The following is a 22,915-nucleotide window of genomic DNA, read 5'->3' as shown; positions in this document are numbered from 1 at the left end:
TAAGTTGATAATATATAAGCTAATTTAGACAACTAAAAGAAAGTAAAATAAGTAACAAAAATAAGATATAGAATTTTATTTTTTATTATGTGGTACAAAGATAATATATAATATAATAAATCATAATATTTTCATATATAAGAACGTGAAACTTAATATTACCTTTTTATATTGTTATAGATTTTTGTCTTTAAAAAAAATACTATCATTTAATTTTAAACTTTTAGAATAAATAAAAAGACGTGATATTTTATGCATTAGATAATTTAAAAGATACTTATTATATAAAAAATTAAAAATATTTTTACCTAAAAAAATTAAAAATACTCTTACCTAAAATAATATTTCATAACAAAATTGAGTTTGGAGAGAGAGAGAGAGAGTGAGAGAGAGATGAAACTTTTTAACTAATTACAAAAAATAAGAATCATCAACATATTAAATTTGAATAATATCAAATGAAGATTAAAAAAGAAACTAGAACGATAAAACTAAAATTTTTTTTTCTCTTTATGTAGTGTTTCACTTTAAATAATAATTTATAATTATTAGTTAAAAAATTTACAATGATGTATTATTTTTTAATATTTAGTTAAAAATAATATAGTTTAATATTATTTTTTAGAATTATTGACACCAAATTTTGATAATATAGCAAAAATTTTGAATATTTTTTGTCTTAAATTTATTCTTAATAGAATAAAATAAGACAACTAACATGCTTACATAAAAAAATATAATTTTTATACATTTAAATATTGAAAAGACACAAAAAATTCTTTTAGCAAAATTTCAAAAACTCATAAAAGTTAATAGAATAATTGATTATAAATCAAAGTGATAGATAAAATTAAAAGTTATGATAATGATATTTGGTGATAATTAATAACCATCGAGAGAAGAGAAGGTAGAAAGAGGGGAAGATGAGAAAAAAGAACAATGCAATATCACAATAGTGGCATTGAGACAATAATAAAAATATAATTTAATAATTTAAAAAAATAATAAAATTAAACATAATTTTAATTAATAATAAATATTTATTATTAATTAAAATTATGCATAAAAATAAAGAATACTTTAAATATAATTTTTTTTTATCTTTGATTCAAATTAAATACTGTTAAAAATAAATAAATAAACCTAATGACATTTATAAATATTTAATTTGTAAATAATATTTCTAAATCTTTATTTTAACTTTTTTACATGTAATAACAACATAATAAAATTTTTTAATATCTTATTTAATTTAAATTTATAAATTTTATACATTCTAAAAATTAAATAATTTAAAAAATATTTTTACCTTTAAATTTTTTGTTCTTAATATTTAAATTATTCTATTAAATTTATAATTTTAACAATAAAAATATAAAAATTAATATCTTAAAAATAATAGAAAAACAGCTGTTGAGCCGCTAGTATATATAGGGACGGACTCACATACAATGGAAAAGGGGCATTTGTCCCCACAAAATTTAAAATATATATATGTATATTACTCTTGTTATATTATGTTTATCCTAAAATAAAATATAAATAATTTTTTCGTATTTTTTGTTAAATTTTTTTTGTTAAATTTAACATATAATAAATAAATAAATAAATAAATAAATTCAAAAAATAGTAATAATTAATTTTTATTATATTAATTAATTTGTTGATAATTAAATTAAAATTTAATTTTTTAATTAAATATAACTTAAATTATTAGTAATTTTTTAAAAATTTATTTAAGATAAATTTTTTTTTATATATTAATATATTGTATTAATGTTCATTATTAAAATAGTCTTAGTTATAATAATTACTTTAGTTAAAAAATTTATTCATACCAATTTTCGAAGTTTGTTTCACTGCACGGTATTGAAAATATGACATTGAATTATTGATGGCCTTGTCATTTGCCACTATAATAAGTTTAACAATACCAAACATATAATATATTATGGTGATAGCATGATGCATATTAATTCATATAAAATACACATGTAAATTTTATATTGGCTGGTTTTTATTGTTTCTTGATATTTTTCCTTTAAAAAATACAATCACACTTTCATCAAAATTTCCAAACTCACCAGAGACAGAAGAATGAAAGAAGGAAACAAGTTGACTCAAGTCAAGTAATAAACTAAGGTCTTTCTAATAATGCCAGCTTACATTGGAATATTCCATCAAGTATATGTTATTTTCATACTTAAGTTTGTGACTACTTGCCAATCTTAAGTTTTGGAGTGGTCCAATTTATTTCTCAGCCTCAAAAAACACTTGCCTTGTAAATTTATTTTTTTCATACGTATACGATGTTTTTATGTATGTGAAGATGATAATTAATAATAGCTATATAATTTAATATGTTTAATTAAATTATTTTTGGGTAAAATATATTTTTTGTCCCTAAAGTTTGACAAAAGTTTCAAAAATACCCCTAAGTTTTATTTTGTTTCAATTTTGTCCCAAAAGTTTTCGATTTGCATCAAATATACCCCTGACGGCTAATTTTTCAAAAAATTTAAGACGAATTCAACAACAATTTCATAAGAACAACCTTCAATACAAGCAAATCAAGCATAATTTTCATGTATTATTGTTAGATTGGTCTTAAATTTTTTTGAAAATTTAGCCGTTGAGGGTATATTTGATGCAAATCGAAAACTTTTGGGACAAAATTGGAAAAAAATAAAACTTAAGGGTATTTTTAAAATTTTTGTCAAACTTCAGGGACAAAAAATATACTTTACCCATTATTTTTAATTATTAATTTTTTACAAAGACAATTGTACCTGAGGTTTTAATATTCTGAAACCAAGTTAGCATTTATTAATTAATAGTAAAACATGTGTCCGTGATATTCGACAAAATTAAATCAAGTTTCATCGATTTCTCTATTATTTCTTTTTATTTTTCCCCTTTATGGTTTAGTTTGTAGAAACCTTTTTTTTTTCAAGTTGGAAAGGTTCAATTGTAGCCTTTAATCTAAGGATTATTCTCATTTTTTAAAGAAATATTTCGATAAATTTGAAATTTTATGAGATGCAAAAATCATCAGATAACAATTTTTCCGTGACCTAACTAATAAGTAATGGTGTCAGTGTCACCATAAGTCTTTGAACCCTATCTTACGACATAGAGTATCGGAATTATTGGACTTGTCATCATTTATCGTGAATTTTATCTTAATAACTTTAATTTATTTGACATATTGTGCATATATTATTGGATTTCTCTAACCTTTTATCAGTGGACGTAAATTTTTAGATGTTAAAAATTGTTTTTATACACACAAAAAAAAAAAAAAGAAAAATAAGGTATATACTTGGGTGGTTGTCAATAATGAATAAAAAATCAACCTCTTTATAAAGCGGTACCTGGACTAGAGTAAAACCTATCCTCATCTATCATAATTTTCCGTTGTTAGTTCATTATTAATGACCACAATCACGACCATGGGTCCAGTTTGTTTCAAGATTCTCGTTCAAGCCATATTTATGTTGTGGTTGACGATGTCGCAGTACTTGCATCATGTGAAGTATGTTTCTGCTGAATTTTGGTGCAAAGATAGTGAGAAGCTTGCACTCCTGGACTTCAAGTCAGGTATTAAACAATCATATATAGTTAGTAGAGTTGGTTATTCTACCTGTGTGTTAATGCATCTATCTATTATAAATTTATAATATATAAAAAAATATCGGATAAAATATACTTTTTATTTCTAAAGTTTGAGAAAAGTTTAAAAAATATCCCTAAATTTTATTTTATTTCAATTTTGTTTCATAAATTTTTTATTTGCATCAAATATATATCTGATAGTTAATTTTTCAAAAAATTTAAGACCGATTTAACAACAATTTCATAAGAACAACCCCTCAACACAAGCAAATCAAACATAATTTTCATGTATTATTGTTAAATTGGTCTTAAATTTTTTAAAAATTTAGCCGTCGAAAATATATTTGATGCAAATCGAAAATTTTTGGGACAAAATTAAAACAAAATAAAATTTAGAGACATTTTTTAAATTTTTGTCAAACTTTAGAAACAAAAAGTATACTTTACCCAAAAATATTAAAGCAATATTACAGTGAATTCATATTTGTATATAATAATGACATGTACAATATATTTAAAAAATTAGACTAAACAATTTTATCATTTAGTTATATACTTATATATAATAATAACGCCGTTTAGTTTAAGATTATTGTAATGATCACTTCATCCTTTTTTAATCATTAGTGAAATCTATTTAGTATTTACTTAAAAATTTAATTTTGTTGTCGCATGAAATTAGAGCCATTAAAATAGATTAAATTTATACCAGCTTATTTACCTGTTTAAAAGGATAAATTTTATTTACCTGTTTACAAGCGGTTTGGATCGGTTTGGATTTATGATTTTTTAAATAAAAAAAATTAACGGAAATGTTTGGTAACCAAAGAAAATCAGCAAAAACACTCATAACTTGCCTTATTTAGAATTCATTAATTGTTGCGACAATTAATTAATGCTAAATAAGGCAAGTTTTGCCTGTTTTTTTTTGTTTACCTAGCATTATCCAAAAATTAAATACATATAATAAGTCTCAACATCAAATTTTAAATAACAAACAATGACATAACAAGTCTTAACAATATCTTAAAAAGCCAACGATAACATAATAATAGAAATAAAATTATAGGTTAGTTAAAATAAATAAATAAATAATATTTTGAACATAAAATATTTAATAAATAATAATAATACATGAATAATAGAAAAATGTATAACAAATTGAACATGTTATAAGTATAATTGTAAATATAATAATAAAATAATATTATAGCACATTGTGCGATTTGGATTGGATTGGATCGGTTATGAAAAATAGATCTGAAATCCGATCCAATCCAGCGGTTTGCAAAAAATAGAATCCAATCAAATCCGAATTAGTGCAGTTTTAATCGGTTTTCGGTTTGGATTGAATTAGATGAGCGGTTTAATTTAAATCGGTTTGGATTTGAACACCCCTACTTAAAAGTAATATTTTTTGTTAAAATATTTTTTAAAAATAAAATAAAAATGTAAATGGATCAATCTGTTTAACCTATCGAACTAGCCATAAATATCTGGATTGAAAAATTATGACATGTGAATAAAGCGGATTTAAAGGAATCGGTCTATTTAACCCGTTGACTTAAATGGTTCGGGACTAAATGGATCGAGCTAGCTTATTTGACAGTCCTACGCAAAATAGTTTTATAAATCCGTAATGCTAGAGAGACAAAAATAGTCAGAATTTATCTTATTTAGTATATTTAATTATTTTATTAATTGTTACAATAATTAATGAAGACTAAATAAGATAAATTCTGGTTGTTTTGGCTAAATAATTTTAGTTATCAAATATTTTTATTTATAAATATATCTAATTAAATAATGTTATGTCAACATAAATAATTATTTTTATATTGACCATATGAATGATAGTCCACATTAAAAATAAATTAAACTACATAAATATATAATAAATAATTTTGATAGCTAATTTTAACGTGTAAATAGCATCTTTGTGAAATAATTTATATTGATGGTTCAGCACATCAATATTTACTACTTAATTAATTTTCTCTCTACTCTTCAACATCAGGTTTAGTTGACGACTACGGAGTTCTGTCATCATGGGAAAGAAACGAAGATTGTTGCCATTGGAGAGGTGTTTTCTGCAACAACCTAACAGGCCATGTGCAATACCTCGATCTTAGTGGTCTCTATGATAATCCTCTTGTTCCCAATGTCGGTCTCGGATATACAGCTCGTCGCTTGAAGGGTCAGATCCACGCATCATTGTTGGAGTTGAAGCATTTGGTGTACTTCAATCTCAGCTATAACTATTTTCCCAACACCCATATTCCACAATTCTTTGGATCTCTCTCCAACTTGGAATATCTTGATCTCTCACATTCTTATTTTAGTGGTCAAGTTCCACCACAACTTGGTTCTCTTTCAAAATTGTTGTACTTAAATCTTGAAGACAACAAGCTTGATGGTTCAATCCCTTACCAACTGGGAAACCTTTCTAGCTTGTTGTATCTTTCATTATGTGACAATGTTTTTGAAGGAACAATACCTTCTGAGCTTGGAAAACTTTCAAGCTTGGAGCAGCTTTGCCTTGGAGGACAAGCCACCTTTGGTGCTCTCACAGTTGATAATCGCGGAGGTCAATGGTTGTCCAATCTCACCTCCTTAATGGTTCTTGATTTAAGCGAGGTGATTAATCTAAACAACTCTTATATTTGGATGCAAATTATGGTTGGTAGTAACCTACCTCACCTTCAAGAACTCCACTTAGAAAGTTGTTTCCTTTCTGATCACTATTTGACCAAGTTTATGTCAAATTTCAAATCCAATTCTTCTTCTTCTCTTCGAAGTCTTGATCTTAGTAACAACTACTTCGAGTCACCCATGATTTTCAAGTGGATATCCCAAGTCAACCCCAACCTTGTTATTCTAGATCTTTCTGTCAACTCCTTGAAGGGTCCAATACCAAGTGATTTTGGCACAGCAATGACATCACTGCAAGAACTTTACCTCATTGGTAACAGATTCACCAAGGGCAAGGATTTGAGATCCTTAGCAGATATATGCAGTTTGATGGAGTTAAGCTTGATGGAAAACAACTTGGACGAAGAACTTGCAACAATTCTTCAAAACTTGTCAGCTGGTAGTTGTTCTGGACACTCATCACTTTTTGTACTCTTCCTGAACATGAACCAAATAACCGGAGAATTTTCCGGCATTTCGACCGGTTTTCCGTCTTTGATACAACTGAGTCTTGCTGGAAACCGGTTATCCGGAAAGATCCCTGAAGACATCACATTGCCATCCAAGTTGGAGTCTTTGTCTATTGGATCAAACTTCTTAACAGGTGGAATTCCAAAGTCTTTTGGAGATGCATGTTTGAATTCTTTGAGTCTAAATGATAACTCTCTGAATGAAGAGCTTCCTCTGATAGTTAACCACTTATCTGGAAGATGTGCTGGCAACTCGCTTCAAGAATTAGACCTGAGCACCAACCGAATCAACGGCACACTGCCTGACATGTCGAAATTGATTCCATTCTTGGAAGTGTTGAAGCTTAATGAAAACAATCTGAGAGGGACTATACAAGCAGATTATAGATTTCCATCTCAGCTGGCCACTCTGGAGTTGGATTCAAACTCTTTAGAAGGTGTGATCTCTGACTCTCATTTTGCAAACATGTCCAAGTTGAAGTACCTGAGTTTATCTGGCAACTCGTTGACTTTGATGTTTAGTCAAAATTGGGTGCCACCTTTTCAGTTAGAAGAAGGCATATTATTGAGTTCTTGCAAACTAGGTCCAGCTTTTCCCAAATGGCTGCAGACACAAAAGAGCTCTTTGATTGATATTTCCAACACTGGAATTTCAGATGTGGTTCCTAACTGGTTCTGGGAAAAATTGGCATTTCCAATGCCAATGGATGTGGATATTTCACTCAATAATCTCATAGGTAAAATTCCAAATTTACCTATATGGCCTAGCTATGTAGATACTTTAAATCTTGCTTCAAATCAATTTGAAGGTTCAATTCCACCATTTCTAAGTGGGGTTTATATTCTTGACCTATCCAGTAATAAGTTTTCAGAGTCTAGGCTGTTCTTTTGTGCTTATAATAATGCTACAATTGGCATGCCAATAAGCATTTTGAGCCTTTCAAACAATACTCTATCTGGCTCCATTCCCAATTGTTTGAGTCATTTCAAGTCATTAGTGTATCTAGATTTGAGTCATAATAAGTTCAAAGGAAAGATTCCAACTTCAATAGGATCTCTTCTTAATCTTGGAATCTTGGTATTGAGAAACAATAGCTTAACTGGCAAGGTTCCTTTGTCTTTGAGGAGTTGCACAAACCTAATGAGGCTTGATTTGAGTGAAAACAAATTATCAGGACCTATTCCTTCTTGGATTGAGAGTTTACACAAGACATTAACAATGGTAAGCTTAAGCAGCAATCACTTCCATGGAAGTTTACCATTAAATCTTTGTCATCTAACAAACCTTCATCTGTTAGATCTCTCTTTGAACAATCTTTCTGGACAAATTCCCATCTGCTTCAAGAATTTTACTACATTGGCTCAAATTAGTACCCCAATAAATGTTTCTCTTCGTTTCCAAGTCAATATTGGTGGAGATATCATTTTCAGAAGTGTGAACTATATGGCAATTTTGATGTGGAAAGGTGCACAACGAATCTTCATAGAGAAACATTTATTCTTGAAAAGCATTGATCTCTCTAGTAATCAATTATCTGGGCAAATTCCAACAGAACTAGCTGAATTATTCGGCTTAGTTTCGTTGAATTTGTCAAGGAACAGCTTTACAGGAACAATTCCTTCAATGATTGGAAGGCTAACATCACTGGAGTTTCTTGACTTGTCAAGAAACCAACTCTCTGGTTCCATTCCTTCTAGTCTCACTCAAATCTACCGGCTCACCATGTTAGATTTATCACATAACCATCTAGCCGGAGTGATTCCAACTAGCACACAGTTGCAGAGTTTCAGTGCTTCAAGCTATGAAGATAATCTTGATCTTTGTGGACCTCCACTTCCAAAACTGTGCAAGGAAGTAGTGAAACCTCCATTGCCACCACCACAAGAAGATGAAGATGCCTCAGTTTTGTCTCTTGGATTTTACATAAGTATGGCACTCGGATTTGCTACTGGATTTTGGGGAATCTTTGGCTCAATGCTGGTCAATCGCCGTTGGCGCCATGCATATTTCAGGTTCTTGAATACTTTAATGGACCACATTTATGTCACCATAGCAGTCAAATTTGTCAAGTTCAAAAGGAGACTCACAGGTTTGCAGGTAATATATTTTATAAAAACTCAGTCATTAAATCGACTACTATGTATAATTATACGTCTTAATTTTATATTTTATATGTAATTTTACTATGGAGACTTAACTAATTTCTTAACTTATTTGTTTCTTCTCTTTTTCAGTCTTAGTTGGGAACGCTTAAACATGTTAGTCTCCTGTGCAAGGCATGTTTTCTAAGCTTGAAGCTAGGCTATGATGACTGATGAGGGCTACATTAGATCTTGTAATGTATTATGTAACTTAAATTTTTCATGTACTTTCATTTTTCTTAGCTTGTTGGAAATTAAACTTGTTTTGTAATAAATAAAGTCTTAGACTATATATATGTAATTAAGACGCTAGAAGTGTTAAAACTGTAGTAGAACTCTCAACAATGCAGCAACAATAAATGAAAGATTTGTGAGTTGGGAGAGAAAGAAACCGAAAGTGGTGTTGGTTGAGTCAGTAGCATACACCAGAAGCATTAAGTTTAACAAAAGCATAATATGCATATAAACAGAGTTTAGAATTAGTAAAAATTAATGATGAATAATACCTCAACTTGATTATAAATTGCTCTAAAAAGTATGGTATTTGATTATAAACATCCTTTCAGCATTTTTCTTAGTTCATGTTAGCATTCACCTAAATATTTTATTAAAAAGAAAGATTTGAAGTTTTATAAATCCAAGAAAAATTGACATAAATAATTCGTTCAACAAATTCTAAGCAATGGAGTATAAATTCTACTATCTGAAAATTCTGTCCATATATGATATCATACAATGCAATGCAATCCATAAAAGAGGGTTTGATGTAGATTAATCCTACTTCCCAAAAATCCATTGCATCTTCCAAACCACTCATGACAGTAGAATCCCCCTAATTCAACTAGTCCTAGATTTGTTTTGTAAACAATCCAAACAATAAATTTAGAACCCTTGATGCATCATGATTTCTACATATCCTTTGGAATTGGAGGATATATAATCTGCCCTTAAAGCTAATGTGATCTTAGCTTATGATCTATGAACTGTGGGAAACTTGGGCACACTTTGAATTCTCTGAAGGACTCCTCTCCCTTGTTAACGGTAAATATTTGAATCATTTCATAGTGCAAAATACTCAGTTCTGAAAATATAAAGACGGGTGATAACAAGAAAGGAGATGTTCAGTGATATAATCACTTGGTATACCAAGCCTTCAATTTTCATAAGGCTGCAAAAGTTGGTCCAGTTGTTCCTTCAGCTGTGATCGCTCCTGCGCAAGTGTTTGGAGCTTTTGTAATTGTTTCAACTCTACAGCATGAAGTTGTTTGGTTCAAGCTTCAAGATTAATTTTTTCTTTTGACAAAGATAGAAGAACTTCTTTGTCAAGCAGTTGTTTCCTGTGTTTAAGTCTTTGAAAAGGACCTTGAAGGAGATTTTCATTCTGTTCGATTTCAACAAGTTCTTTTAGGATAGCTTCCTTTTTTTTCTTTAATTGTTCTAGTTCAACAGAAGCAGCATTTAAATGGGAATCTAATGTAAGAATTTTTTCCTTTTTACTAGTCAGGGAGGCACCCACTTTGATATCATTCATTCATTCTCTTTGACATCACAACCTTCCTCCGGGATGTTAGCATCCACTAATACTCCATTTACCACAATCTTGGATACATCCATATCAACCACGTTAACCTCCGGCGCAAGAGCCTTAATTTGACTTATAGCACGATCAAACCCTTTCCGAAACATCTCACCCACCTTTAGAGTTAATGCCTCAATCTTCTCATCGCGTCCCTTCAATTGAGACTGCAAAGTAGTTATCTGTTTTACCATTTCCTCTGACTCTTTTTCCTTCGCCTTCAAAGCCTCGGTCATGTCCTTCATACCCAATTCTCTAGCCTTATCCTTCAATTGAGAAACCTCCAGATACTTATCAAGACCTACAACACCTGACTCTAGCTTTGTTCTCTTTAAACTAATCTCCTTAGATTGAGCAACCTTGACCACATTATCTTTATCACCTTCTGTCGAAGGGTCGTCCTTCCGGGACGACCTCTTCCCGGAAAAGGCCTCCAGAGATGCCGAAGTCAGGGTGGGAACTTTCTCACCTAGCAATATAAATCAAACAACCATGACAACATAAACACACAAAATAACAAAAAAAAAAAAAGAAAAAAAAAAAAAGACTACACCCTATCAATCTTCTTACCTATATGATCCTTCACGGAATCCCTGTCTATGTCCGACGTTCCGTTGCTGAGCGAGAAAAGAAAGGAGGTGCAGAGCACTTGAATACCGCGGTCCTCTAAGAAATAAGGCCTCATATCGAAGACTCGATTCACGAGTAGACGCACAGATAAGAATCTTTGCTGCTCCTCCTCTTGTACAAACCCTAATTCAACTACTAAAATGCAAAGGGATGGAATGCCTTCTGCGATACCACCGATGATAACGCATACTTTGCTGTTGCCAAGGTCAACCAAGTTGAGATCTGAGCACCCATCATCAAAGTAGGATGGTTGGATAGCCTCATACAACTCATCAAGGCATTGATGGCGAAGAATGCAATAATCTTTATTATCCACCAGCAAAGCGTGTATGTGATATTTCACACCATGTCGGTAAAGAGCCTCCAGGTTCCATGTCAGCACCACACTGCGATCGTCTACATCCCCAAGGGACGACACACCCAAGAAAACATGATAATAAGGAAGAGAAAGTGCGCGCTCCAGTTTAATCCATTTTTTAGGTTCGGGGTAGTAGACAAAGGCAACTCCTGGTCCAAGGATGCAGGAGGAGCTTGTCATTCAGCACGAAACCATGAGGCAAATCATTATGAGACTCGACTTCGGTTGGAGGAGCAGGCATGGAATGCCAGTTCGGGGGACGGAGACGGGGACTTAAAACCCATAACCCCGTCTTTCTTGCTAACCCTGGTTCCGGACCATGCTCCAACAAGTAAACGTCATCTTTAATGTTTGCAAGGAAAGTGAAGAAGCCGATCGGTAGCGGAGGGATTGCGCCCGTCGCTACTGCCTCAGATGTGCCCAACGTGTCGCCGCCGACATAGGAGATTTGGTAGATCTTGGTGCCAGAATCGGTTTCATTACCGACTAAGAAAAGTTTCGAGTCGAAGATAAAGTAGTGAGGCAACGGGCTGGACTCTGGAAGATTCAAACGGAAATCAATGGGAGCCTTCTCAAGATGGGATTTCCAATCCCTATCCTCATTCTTCCCCAATTTTTCTAACTTGTCAACGCGGATGCCAAAGATGTAGGCGTCTGTCACCATCCACAGGCATTCTCCTGTTTCCGCCGACTCCATCATCAACAATATGAACACAGAGAAGAAAGGATTTATTTGTTTGTTATACAGAAGGCAGACTTAGGCTAGGGTTTCGGACTTTCAGTTATAGAAGATTGGATGGAGACCCCGTTTTTCCTCACCGAGGCAATCCTTTGGTTCAAGATATGTTCAAAAAAATTAGATAAAAATGACAAATCGACTCTAACTTTTTAATAAGAAGATGGAAACAAAAATGGTATTGGACTCTATATGGGAAATACAGGTGCTTCACAGCGATGTGGTATCAGTGGAACAGAACTCGGACCATGCGAGTTCTTTATCAGTAAACGGACGGTCCGAATTGTGTTTGATATTCCATTTCATAAAAAAATAAAAAAATTGACAACAACAAAGGTGCGTTTTCTAGCTTCCGAAATTGATATTTGTCCAACTACAAGTCGGACCATGTGATTTCTTAAGCAAAATTTTAAAATTAAACAACTCGCATGATCCGATTTGTGTACTCCCATAATTTTAAAAAACACCAAAAATTACCCTTTTAAAGTATATCACTCATTTTGTCTCACTCATTTTGTTTCCATATCAAAATTTTTTAACCTAAGTTTTTGACGGATTAAAAATAAAAAAACTTTTTAAAATACGACATATTTAATTTAAATTTTTCAGTTTAAAATATATAAAGATAAATCGATCTCTTAAAGAGATTTAAATATTTCATATTTTAAAAGTAAGAAATTTTTTTTATTTTTAATTAATCAAAGATTTATTTGTCTTCAAAATAAAAAATCAAGATGTATTTACTCAAAAAATTTAGATAAATCTAATTCAAATTATAAACATTCTTTCAGCATTTTCCTTAGTTCATGTTAACATTCACCTAAATATTTCATTAAAAGAAAAGATGAAAAGTTTTATGAATCCAAGAAAAATTGACATAAATCATTCATTCAACAAATTTCTAAGCAATGCAGTATAAATTCTACTCTCTGAAAATTCTGTCCATATATGATATCATACAATGCAATGCATACCTAAAAGAGGGTTTGATGTAGATTAATCCTACTTCCCAAAAATCCATTGCATCTTCCAAACCACTCATGACAGTAGAATCCCCCTAATTCAACTAGTCCTAGATTTGTTTTGTAAACAATCCAAACAATAAATTTAGAACCCCTTCCCTAAAACCTTGATGCATCATGATTTCTACATATCCTTTGGAATTGGAGGATATATAATCTGCCCTTATAGCTAATGTGATCTTAGCTTATGATCTATGAACTGTGGGAAACTTGGGCACACTTTGAATTCTCTGAAGCACTCCTCTCCCTTGTTAAGGTATATACACCTTAAGATCAATGTTTACAAAGTCCACAAAATAAACCAGCTTTTGCACACACTTTAAAGGAAGTAAGTGAGTTGCTGCTTCTTCCTTGAACCTCCTTCTCCATATAATTCATTCCATTGTTTCAGCTCATTCATAACCGTTCCTTCGGATGCAAAACTAGCAGCCACCTGCATCGAAACGGATATTATTCATAAACTTATGTCCATGAAAGAAGACAGATTCCAAAACTCTAAGTAGCAAGTTACAATGGTTTAATCGGTTTGCCATTTACCTGACTCTTTGCCTGTCTCATGTCTTCCATGTTTAAAGACCTCAGAGTAATTTGATGATCTTCTTTATTCTCTGATGCATCTTCAGAGCTTTGGCCTTCTGTCTCTTTTTTCTTCTTTTCCTGATACAATATATATGCATTGATATTAGTTACCCTTTCAGCTCATAAGTCATAACAATTTTCTGCATGAGATAAAAGATGTTACCATATCCTTCTTTCTCTCCTGCTGTAATAACTCCCTAACAGGTCGATAAGCCGCAGTGATGCACAAATTCTGTTCAAACAAATTAATCTCAGCATCAAGTCACCACAGATAGAAGTAGTAAATCATAATAACCATAAGAAATTAACCTTAAGATCACTTCCAGTATATCCTTCTGTCATGGCTGCAAGCTCTTTGAAGTCTAAGTTTTCGTGTTTTTCCTTAGCTAGGAGAGTTTTCAGGATCATTTCTCTGTTCTCAACAGATGGAAGACCAACCATAATCCTGAACAACATTAATAGATGATTCAAGATCAAGTGTCAACTGATATTGATACTAGATGATTCAACCATTGGAAGCAAAGTGTCTAGAAATGTGAAAAATGTACCTGCGCTCGAATCGTCTTATAATTGCTTCATCAAGATCAAATGGCCTGTTAGTTGCAGCAAGAACCAGAATTTGTTCACCAGGTCTAGTTAATAGTCCATCCCAATGTGTCATGAACTCATTCTTGATCTTCCTCATGGCTTCATGCTCTCCAACTCGGGTGCGCTGTCCAAGCATGCTGTCAACTTCATCAACAAAGATGATAGTAGGGGCAACCTTTGCAGCCAGTGTGAACAAAGCTCTAACATTCTTTTCATCTTCTCCAAACCACTTTGAAGTGATGGTGGACATTGATACATTGATGAAACTAGCTCCGGCTTCATTCGCAATTGCCTTTGCCAGCATTGTCTTTCCAGTCCCAGGAGGTCCAAAAAGCAATATGCCTCTACATGGCTTCAGAAGTCCACCTTTGAAGAGGTCTGGTCTTCTAAGAGGAAGCATGACCAGTTCTTGAAGTGATTCTTTGATCTCATCCAATGAACCAATATCTGCAAAAGTAACTCCTATCTCATTTGCAGGGATAACTTCTGGTCGAATGCGCTTTTCAAACTCGTTGTCAGGAACTTCCTGCAAGCATATAATTACTTTTAAGATAACCAAATTCTGATATCAAGTAGTATCAACTTGAAAGCTTGGGAAGCCAAGACTATGATGAAAAAAAAAATGATCTTACTGCTTTTGCAGGAGCAGTATTTTCGCCATCTTTCTTTGTTACAGGGATAGATGTTTCATTTTTGTTTTCAGGTGCCTGGCCATCACACCGAACATTGGCTCCGGCAATGCCATCAGCATTTTCCTAACATTAAAGAAAACATATGAATAGATGAACATTGAATAGATAATAAGCATTCTTAATCATATTTTCCTCACTTTTCTGATATTCCTATGCTGTAACAGATAAAATAGTGTTAGAGATACCTTGTTTGAATCATTAGTCTTCAAATTCCCACTACTCTTGCCTTCTTGGAACAGGCTCAATCCATGGGACAAACTGCACCATGCAAGATATCTAACTAAAAATCTGTCTCTTAAAAGCCTTAAAGATTTCATAGAACAGAACATACCTGTTGGCTGATATAACTAGCTTTCCATTTCGATATTCAGGATCCTTGGTATTCATCAAATGGTAAGATATTGCAGATACCACAATTTCTTCAATGTAAGTACTGAGTACCATAGTGTCTGCATGGCATATTGATGACAGGTCATAACAATCGATGTCATTCGCTGCGAGTACTTCTGTGATGTGGTTTTTGTTATCTTGGAATTGAATCATTCTCATGTCCTCTTCCAGTTGAGATTTCCAGTTGCAAAGATGAGTTGCATCTTCAGGAGGATTTATGTCAATGTTGTATGGGAACACCATAGTGAGTCTTTCATCAATTTCTTTGCATTCATCTTCTGTATCTATTAAATGTGAAGCAAGTACTATCACAGATCCTGAAAGCTTCTTTATCATTTTATGTAACAAGTTGTATAACCTTGGTGATTGTAGAACAAGCCTCTCAACGTCCCTAATGTATAAAATGATGGGACCAGTTTCTGAGACAGAAACCAAGACCTACACAAAGAAAATGTTCTTAGAACTTGTTTTTGAAATCTATATACCAAAGGTGGTTGTTATCAAATATGAGATGATAATATAAGTTTAAAGAAATCAAATCACCTTGTAAAGTGACTGAACAAATAGCTTTTCATTGAAACACAAGCTACTTGTACGCTTTAAAGGAGCTGCAAAATAAATCTGAAACAATAAGCATAATATTGCAACACATTGAAATTCAGCACATAAAAAAGAGTATGATTGAATTTGAAGTATAACCTGGACTTGCTACACCACAATGAGAAGCAGCACTACTTATATCAGATGCAGCAGAGCCATTCCTCCGAAGTTTTGAAACATTTTTCGAACTTTCAGCATCGACACTTTGTTGATGTAAAGTACCTATAAGATCAAAAGATGGTTATAAAATGAAAGTAGCAATTAATATCTAGGACAAGGTCAATAACAAAAGGATATCAATAAATGCAATTCTAGTAAATTTTGTGTAGAAAATTTGAGCTTTGCTTTCTCTAGTACCTGTAGTTTCAGCAGTTGAAGGGAGGATTGAAAGGGAACCAAATAAACCGGACATTCGCTCGAAAGTCATCTCTGATATGGACTTCTTCAAACAACAAATAAATGGTTACATTTTCCTACTGAGAATCAACATGAAAGTAACCTAAGAATCTGCATTTAATTGAATTAAAGAATGATAAAACTTACAGGTTCTTTTCTTGGACATCCATATTTGCTCTGCATCTGTACATGGGAAAACATGGCAGGTATGACTATGTATTTGAATATCACCATTCAAAGCAAAATAAAGTTAAGAAAAGAAAAAAGTGCATAATTACCTTCACTGAGAAGTCATTAATATCTAGCAACAGCAACTTCGATTCGAAGCTATGTGCCAAAGCCCTGGCAAGCATTTGCTGGTATAGTTCTTCAAACATTCAATGTAAATGTAGTTAGTAAAACAGAACTAAAAGCCATATTTGTTTTCAGGACAAGATTAATTATTTGCATTTTATATACCTCCAGGACCAGATAGCAAAATAGCTCTGCTTGCTGGAGAAAGGTTCCTGGTGTGCTTGGAAAAATCAAGATGCTTCAAATGAACATGTGCAGCACTTGTCAACAACACTCGAGTTTTTTCGCTGCCATTATCAACATTATATGGAAACATGAGTGTTATTTATTCATCATAACTTATCCATGAATCAAAAAATAGTTACGAATATAAAATTGTTGCACAGTTAGACCAAACAGTAGATGATTAAACCATATTTCAGGAAACAATACTGTTTCAAAGTATGTTTGTAACTTGATAACTAATTGGAACATGATGATTGAGTTTAACTAGATTCCAATTATTGAAATATAAATTGAAAAGAAAAAGAAGCAAGAAGCTCTAGTTCTAGTTCAAGTTCAATTGACCTTTTTATTGTTAATATTTCAATCTTGAAGAATCAGTCTCATATTATTATATATTAAAATTGCTGAACTGAAGTTACATAAGATCTAACTGACCTATTAATTAGATCACATAAGAACACAAGAGCATATACTAAAATAAATGATGAAGACTTCAATTGAGTATGGAATACATAAGATTGACTTATTATTTTGTACATCTTGTGAGGTTGTAATTATCTTCACCTAACTTCTAAGCTATTAATACATCTACCAGTGTCCAAAACCCAACAATGGTGAGAATCTTATGCAATTGGCAACCTTCTCATCAAGGAAAGATTATCAGAGAACTAACATGATCTATAACAAAACTACATAAATAGTATTGGAGATCCAAATAAGCTATCATTTCATCACTCTTCTCTTGTAGCTTTGCAGTTCTTGATCCAAAAGATGCTCTCTCAATTCACTCCTAAAAAGCCAAAAGAACTAAACCAATATATAACCATAGAAATTTTGGGATTGACAAAGAAGCACAAGTGAACTCAACAACAACAACAACAAAATCTGAGAAAATACCATAGATATAAGGAGAAGACAAGAACACATCATTGAATCCACATACATGAAGATTCAGAGAAGATTCCAACAAAACATAGAAAGTCAACTAGGCACAGATCCATGTCCAAAACATGTTTGACGACCAAGGCTTATTATACTAATAAAAATTCAACTCATACACACCCCCCAAAAAGATAGATATCCAAAGCATAAAACTTTTTCACTTAAACCAATATCATTATATTATTATTATAATAAATGAATAGGAATCTGAAACCAATCACCTTAAGTAATAAGGGAAGTCATCAAATGTGATTCTGCTGTCTCTGCCATCAAGCAGAAGCTTCTTGAGCTCAAGAACAATGAGGTCCCCAGAAATCTCATCAGAATCAAGCTTGCTTCCACCAACCCATTTCTGAACAGCTTGCCCTGTACTCAACCCAAGACCCACTCCCAACCCAACACCAACACTCAATGCTGACAACAGAACATGCTTCTGCTCCATCACCACCAAACACCAAAAAGCTTTCTCCTTTACCACAAAAAATGAAACTTTTCACCAAAGGGTATTCAGGAAAAGAACAAAATGTGAAGCAGCAGAAGCACCAAGGTTCATAGAAAGAGTGCTTCAGGTGTTGTTGATTCAGAAACAGAGCAGAGAGGATTGAAAATGGAGGTTGAAGTGTTTGAAGTTTGAACTCAACAAAGAACAACCTATGTGTTCCTCCTAAGACAAAGTTGGTCTCAGAAGAGAGAATTTTTACAAGGCAATGATTCTTCTCTTTCTCTTTCTTTTTCGCTCTTTCTGTGTCTCTTTCCTTCCCTCAGTGTTCTATATATAGCATGCCATAACTAATGGACGTAAAATGCTTTCCATGAACAAAAAAATGAAGAAAGGAAATAAGAAAAAAGTTTTTTTTTTAATTATTTTTACTTTATTGTTGTTTATTATGCTTCTTTTTTAACATAGTGGTGAGGTGAGTGGTGGCACCAAATCAGGCTTCTCTCTCTCACACACACTCTCCATTGTTTTGTTAACTTTTTTTTTTTTAATATTATTTGCTTATTTGGAAACCTTTTTCAAAAGGCATGTTTTGTGGATTAATTTATACACATGCTTGTGACTCGTGAGTTGGTAGTGGTATGATATCTAATTACTTCATTCTTTTCTTAATATATGTGCCAAAACAAGAAAATATACATATTAAGAAAACAAAAAAAATTGGTAACTAGTAATAAAAAAAATTTAAATTATATGAAGAAATAGAATTAGTTTCATATGAAAATACAAACGAGCCAAATATTTTGAAATATTAAAAATACAAATGGGATATATGTTATGATTGCAAGCGTAAAAGACAAAAAAATAGTCAGAACTTTTATTTAATTTTTATTAATTGTTAAATAAAGTAAATTTTAATTGTTTTTTGTTAATATTTTTTTATTATCAAACATTTTTGTATAATAAATTAGGCCCACATCGATTAAAAAACAAAGAGAAATGACAAGTTTATAAAATAAAAGAATCATTAACTCGACATCTTAAGATTTTTAGTTGGATATAGTTGGATATAGTGTCTTGTATTATTCGCATTATATATATATATATATATATAGTAGGGGTTGTTCATGAATCAGGTCGAATTTAAGTAGTTTCAAATTCAATTCTAAAAAAAACACGTTATATCAAAATAAATTATTTTAAATATATTTTTATTATAAAAGACAATTTTAAAGTCAGGTCAAATGATTCAAAACATAATTTAAATTTAACCTAAAAATAACGCCGAATAAAAATAATGAATTCGAATTTAATAAATTATAAAAAGATTTTCAAGTGTATCGTCATATCGGTGTATCAATGATTTTTAATCGTTGATCTTAATTATATATATTATATATATTTTTTATAATTAAGATCAACGATTAAAAATAATTGAAACACTGGCGGTACACTTAAAAATTTTCCTAAATTATATATCTCAATCAGGTCCGTGCAAACCGGGTTTTGAATCGGTTCGGTTCTTGAGCCCCTATTAATGTCTACTAAATCTTTTTCTGAAAACCATTTTATTTATAATACATTGTTGTTGTGCCCTTTGTTTTCTTTGGTGGAGTGTGTAATTTTTTATTCCTCAATAAATCAATGTAATGTAAAGTGGATGAGAAACGGTATGGTTGGTGCTTGGCTTATTGTTTTTCTCTAATGGCATGAAAATGACAGCGCCATCCTTGCAGTTTTCATAAAGTTGTTAACAAATTAACCCTATCTTGGTACATTCCAATTTTTCATATTTTTCTCAATGCGGCATGCATGATTCTAGTAAGTTTTTTTATATTTGATTCATATTGCATTCTACTGGGAAAGGTTAGATGCTGATTTTGTACCTATTTTAATTTGTTCTCAAAAGAAAGAAATATCCTATCAATTTGATCTCTAATAAATAATAGTTTATGAGTGTTAAAATAGGTAAAAGTTAATGTTACATTTTTATAGAATTAAATTGAATATTGATATTAGATTTTATTGAATACTAGTACTATAAGAATATAGACAAATAACAATGCATACCTGTTGAAAATGTATTCATTTGTATGAATGTTGATATTCGAAAACATACTATACAGTCTTCAAGAGAATTAGATTAAAATATACATCTTTTTCTATTTGTGGTGAATGAATATTAATTATTAAATGCTAGATCATAAAGGAATCTTCTATTAATCATTGGGCCTAAGACTCAATAATACATTGTAACATTCAAAATCAAAATAAATTCAATTACTTAAACACTTTATTCAAATTTGAATAAATTGTTATGAAGCTACAGCACCATCTAAATATGAATTTAAATCTCTAATAGAACTTTATTATGTTTAGAGTCAATCTAGCTCCAGTTAATTTATTAACATTTTAACAAAATATTAATGTGTTGTAGATTATTTATAAGCAATTCATATCATCATATGTAATTATATTATCTATAATATATAACGAGTTTAAAAGCATGTTTGTACATGTAATTAAATCAGCACTCTATGTTTATACTTTATGCTATTTTGGAAGATTATATATCTTTCATTTAAGGGTGTTCATGACCCGGCCAGTTCGAAGACTCGGTTTGGCTTCAAATTTTTTTAGGGACTAATTTGATATAATTTCACTAAGTCTAAGGTTGAATAAGGGTCTTAAAAATAGATTCAGTTATTATTTTGGGTTAGGTCTGGATCATATCTCGAGTTATCCGAAATTGGTCTGGTGGTCCGGTCATCATACACAATTAATATTTTGTGTTATTAGTAATGAATAATGGCTATTCTTATGTGAAATTTAAGTATTGTAAATCTTAATATTTTATGTTATTAGTCATTATAAGACTATAAGTCAATGTTTTATGTTTAACATGCATAAGACTTTAGACTAATGCATAATATTGTGTTATTTGTATTTATTTAAATATTTGGTATTATTAGACAATATTAGTATTGATTGTGGTTATGCTTTAATTTTAGGGAAGGGTTGGTTCTTATTATATTTTTTTTAAGTGAATTTTACTATGTCAAATAATGGTTGGAGTCTTAAAAATTTGGATATTTTCACATGCTAGCTTACAAGAAGATAATGTTAACAGTCCGGTTTTCACCCAATTTTTACCCGGTATAATCGTAGTCCAAAAGTGTGTAGGTTTCATCGGGTTTAGAGTCGAGTTCGGGTCTAACAAATAGGCCCGATATATATTTCGGGTCGGGTCTCAGTCACATCAAACACGATTTCACTCGACCCATGAACACCCTACTTTCATCAATCGAGAGATATATAGATGTGATCGAGCTTCAAGTAATTTCACTTTACTTTTTGTTTTGAGAGTTAGCTAAAACGTTGATTTGGGTTTGAACGTGATATTTAGATTTTCTTTTTAGGCAGCATCCAACTTGTTTTGTGTCAAGATATCGCCGTCTGAATTTTTCGTGAGGAGGTGGGGTTGGTACCTACAAAAAATTTAGATGCTTAAGTTAGTAAAGGATTTAGATAGAATTTTAGTAAATTAAAACGTGAGTATACCTGAGGAATATCAGTATATTTAGAATAGAGAGTTGTTAATCACCTTTGTTAGAATAGTTCTACTGATGCTAACCATTCTCTTTATCTTAAGAGTTAGTTAGGATCTATATTTATTTAAATAAGTACAAGTCGATCCCTTTCGTCATGTCCAACTTTTTAAAGAAATCAGATATTCGATAAAAGCTATTTTTTAAAATCGACTTTTTATTTTTATTAAGCCTGATTTTATAATTTAGACCAGAATATAAACACTTTTATATATAAATTATTAGAATTTTGGTCACCACTAAATTAAAAGACTTTCTTTGGATAATATACATATATATGTTGATTCTTCCCTACAAAGTTTAGGATTTATAAGATCTCTTTCTTTCATTCTTTTATTTATTTACTTATTTATTTATTCTTGCTTTTACGTCAGAGCTAAAGATCATAACACTTTACCAATTGCATTAAGCAACCTTAGCTTATTATTTCCCTTTTTGAATAATAATATATAAAACTATTTCTTGCATAAAAAATATCTTTATATATAAAGAGATATATGTATTAATAATGTTTAGTAGATAATAAAAAAATAATTCAAATAGTCTAAATTTATTTTATTTATTATTACCATATATGTATAGTTAATTATTATTAATAAACATATTAAGATATATGCATGCCATATGTAGATAAATACATATTAATTAGCAGCTGTATCTTATGATTATGCTTTAATGAAAGTCACTTTTTTTTTTGGCTATCATAATGTTAGAAAAATAAAAAAATAATTAAAATTATAATTAATAAATATTAAATAAAATAAATTTTGATTTTTTATTAATTATTTTTTATTATTAAATATTTTTTTTTGCTAATACTGCCACCATGCTTACGTGTATCTGATTAGATATATGGTATGTGCCAGCAAGAAAAATGTTACAGCACAAAAATTAGACCTAAAATATATTATTAGTGCAAATT

General features: G+C 31.1%; 3 protein-coding genes across 4 annotated transcripts; 1 reads left to right on the top strand and 2 right to left on the bottom strand.

Annotated features, from left to right (window-relative positions):
* The first annotated feature begins 3,151 nt into the window (after window positions 1-3,151).
* Window positions 3,152-9,309, top strand: LOC112751878 (receptor-like protein EIX2). The gene is made up of 3 exons (XM_025801170.3): window positions 3,152-3,600; window positions 5,633-8,874; window positions 9,012-9,309. Exons 1-3 carry the CDS (start codon window positions 3,435-3,437, stop codon window positions 9,015-9,017), a joined length of 3,414 nt encoding a protein of 1,137 aa, XP_025656955.1. The 5' UTR covers window positions 3,152-3,434; the 3' UTR covers window positions 9,018-9,309.
* A 282-nt stretch (window positions 9,310-9,591) lies between these two features.
* LOC112751877 (uncharacterized) lies at window positions 9,592-12,585 on the bottom strand. The gene is made up of 2 exons (XM_025801169.3): window positions 11,065-12,585; window positions 9,592-10,963 (listed from the first exon to the last, which is right to left on the bottom strand). Exons 1-2 carry the CDS (start codon window positions 11,660-11,662, stop codon window positions 10,446-10,448), a joined length of 1,116 nt encoding a protein of 371 aa, XP_025656954.1. The 5' UTR covers window positions 11,663-12,585; the 3' UTR covers window positions 9,592-10,445.
* A 505-nt stretch (window positions 12,586-13,090) lies between these two features.
* On the bottom strand, window positions 13,091-18,960 carry LOC112751876 (uncharacterized). 2 transcript variants are annotated; one of them, XM_025801167.3, is made up of 15 exons: window positions 18,168-18,960; window positions 16,945-17,066; window positions 16,764-16,852; window positions 16,633-16,668; window positions 16,447-16,531; window positions 16,189-16,311; window positions 16,033-16,097; window positions 15,431-15,927; window positions 15,285-15,357; window positions 15,040-15,162; window positions 14,368-14,933; window positions 14,129-14,264; window positions 13,983-14,051; window positions 13,778-13,897; window positions 13,091-13,673 (listed from the first exon to the last, which is right to left on the bottom strand). In XM_025801167.3, the coding sequence occupies exons 1-15, from the start codon at window positions 18,386-18,388 to the stop codon at window positions 13,560-13,562; spliced, it is 2,439 nt and encodes an 812-aa protein (XP_025656952.1). In that variant the 5' UTR covers window positions 18,389-18,960; the 3' UTR covers window positions 13,091-13,559. The 2 variants fall into 2 exon arrangements, with proteins under 2 accessions (XP_025656952.1, XP_025656953.1); XM_025801168.3 differs by having other exon boundaries at window positions 16,447-16,528; window positions 18,168-18,959.
* Between the last annotated feature and the right edge of the window lie 3,955 nt (window positions 18,961-22,915).

Source organism: Arachis hypogaea, chromosome 15 (assembly GCF_003086295.3).
Source record: "Arachis hypogaea cultivar Tifrunner chromosome 15, arahy.Tifrunner.gnm2.J5K5, whole genome shotgun sequence".
Lineage (NCBI taxonomy): Eukaryota > Viridiplantae > Streptophyta > Magnoliopsida > Fabales > Fabaceae > Arachis > Arachis hypogaea.
Note: the sequence above shows the minus strand (reverse complement) of the source record. Positions and strands in the feature narration are given on the sequence as shown.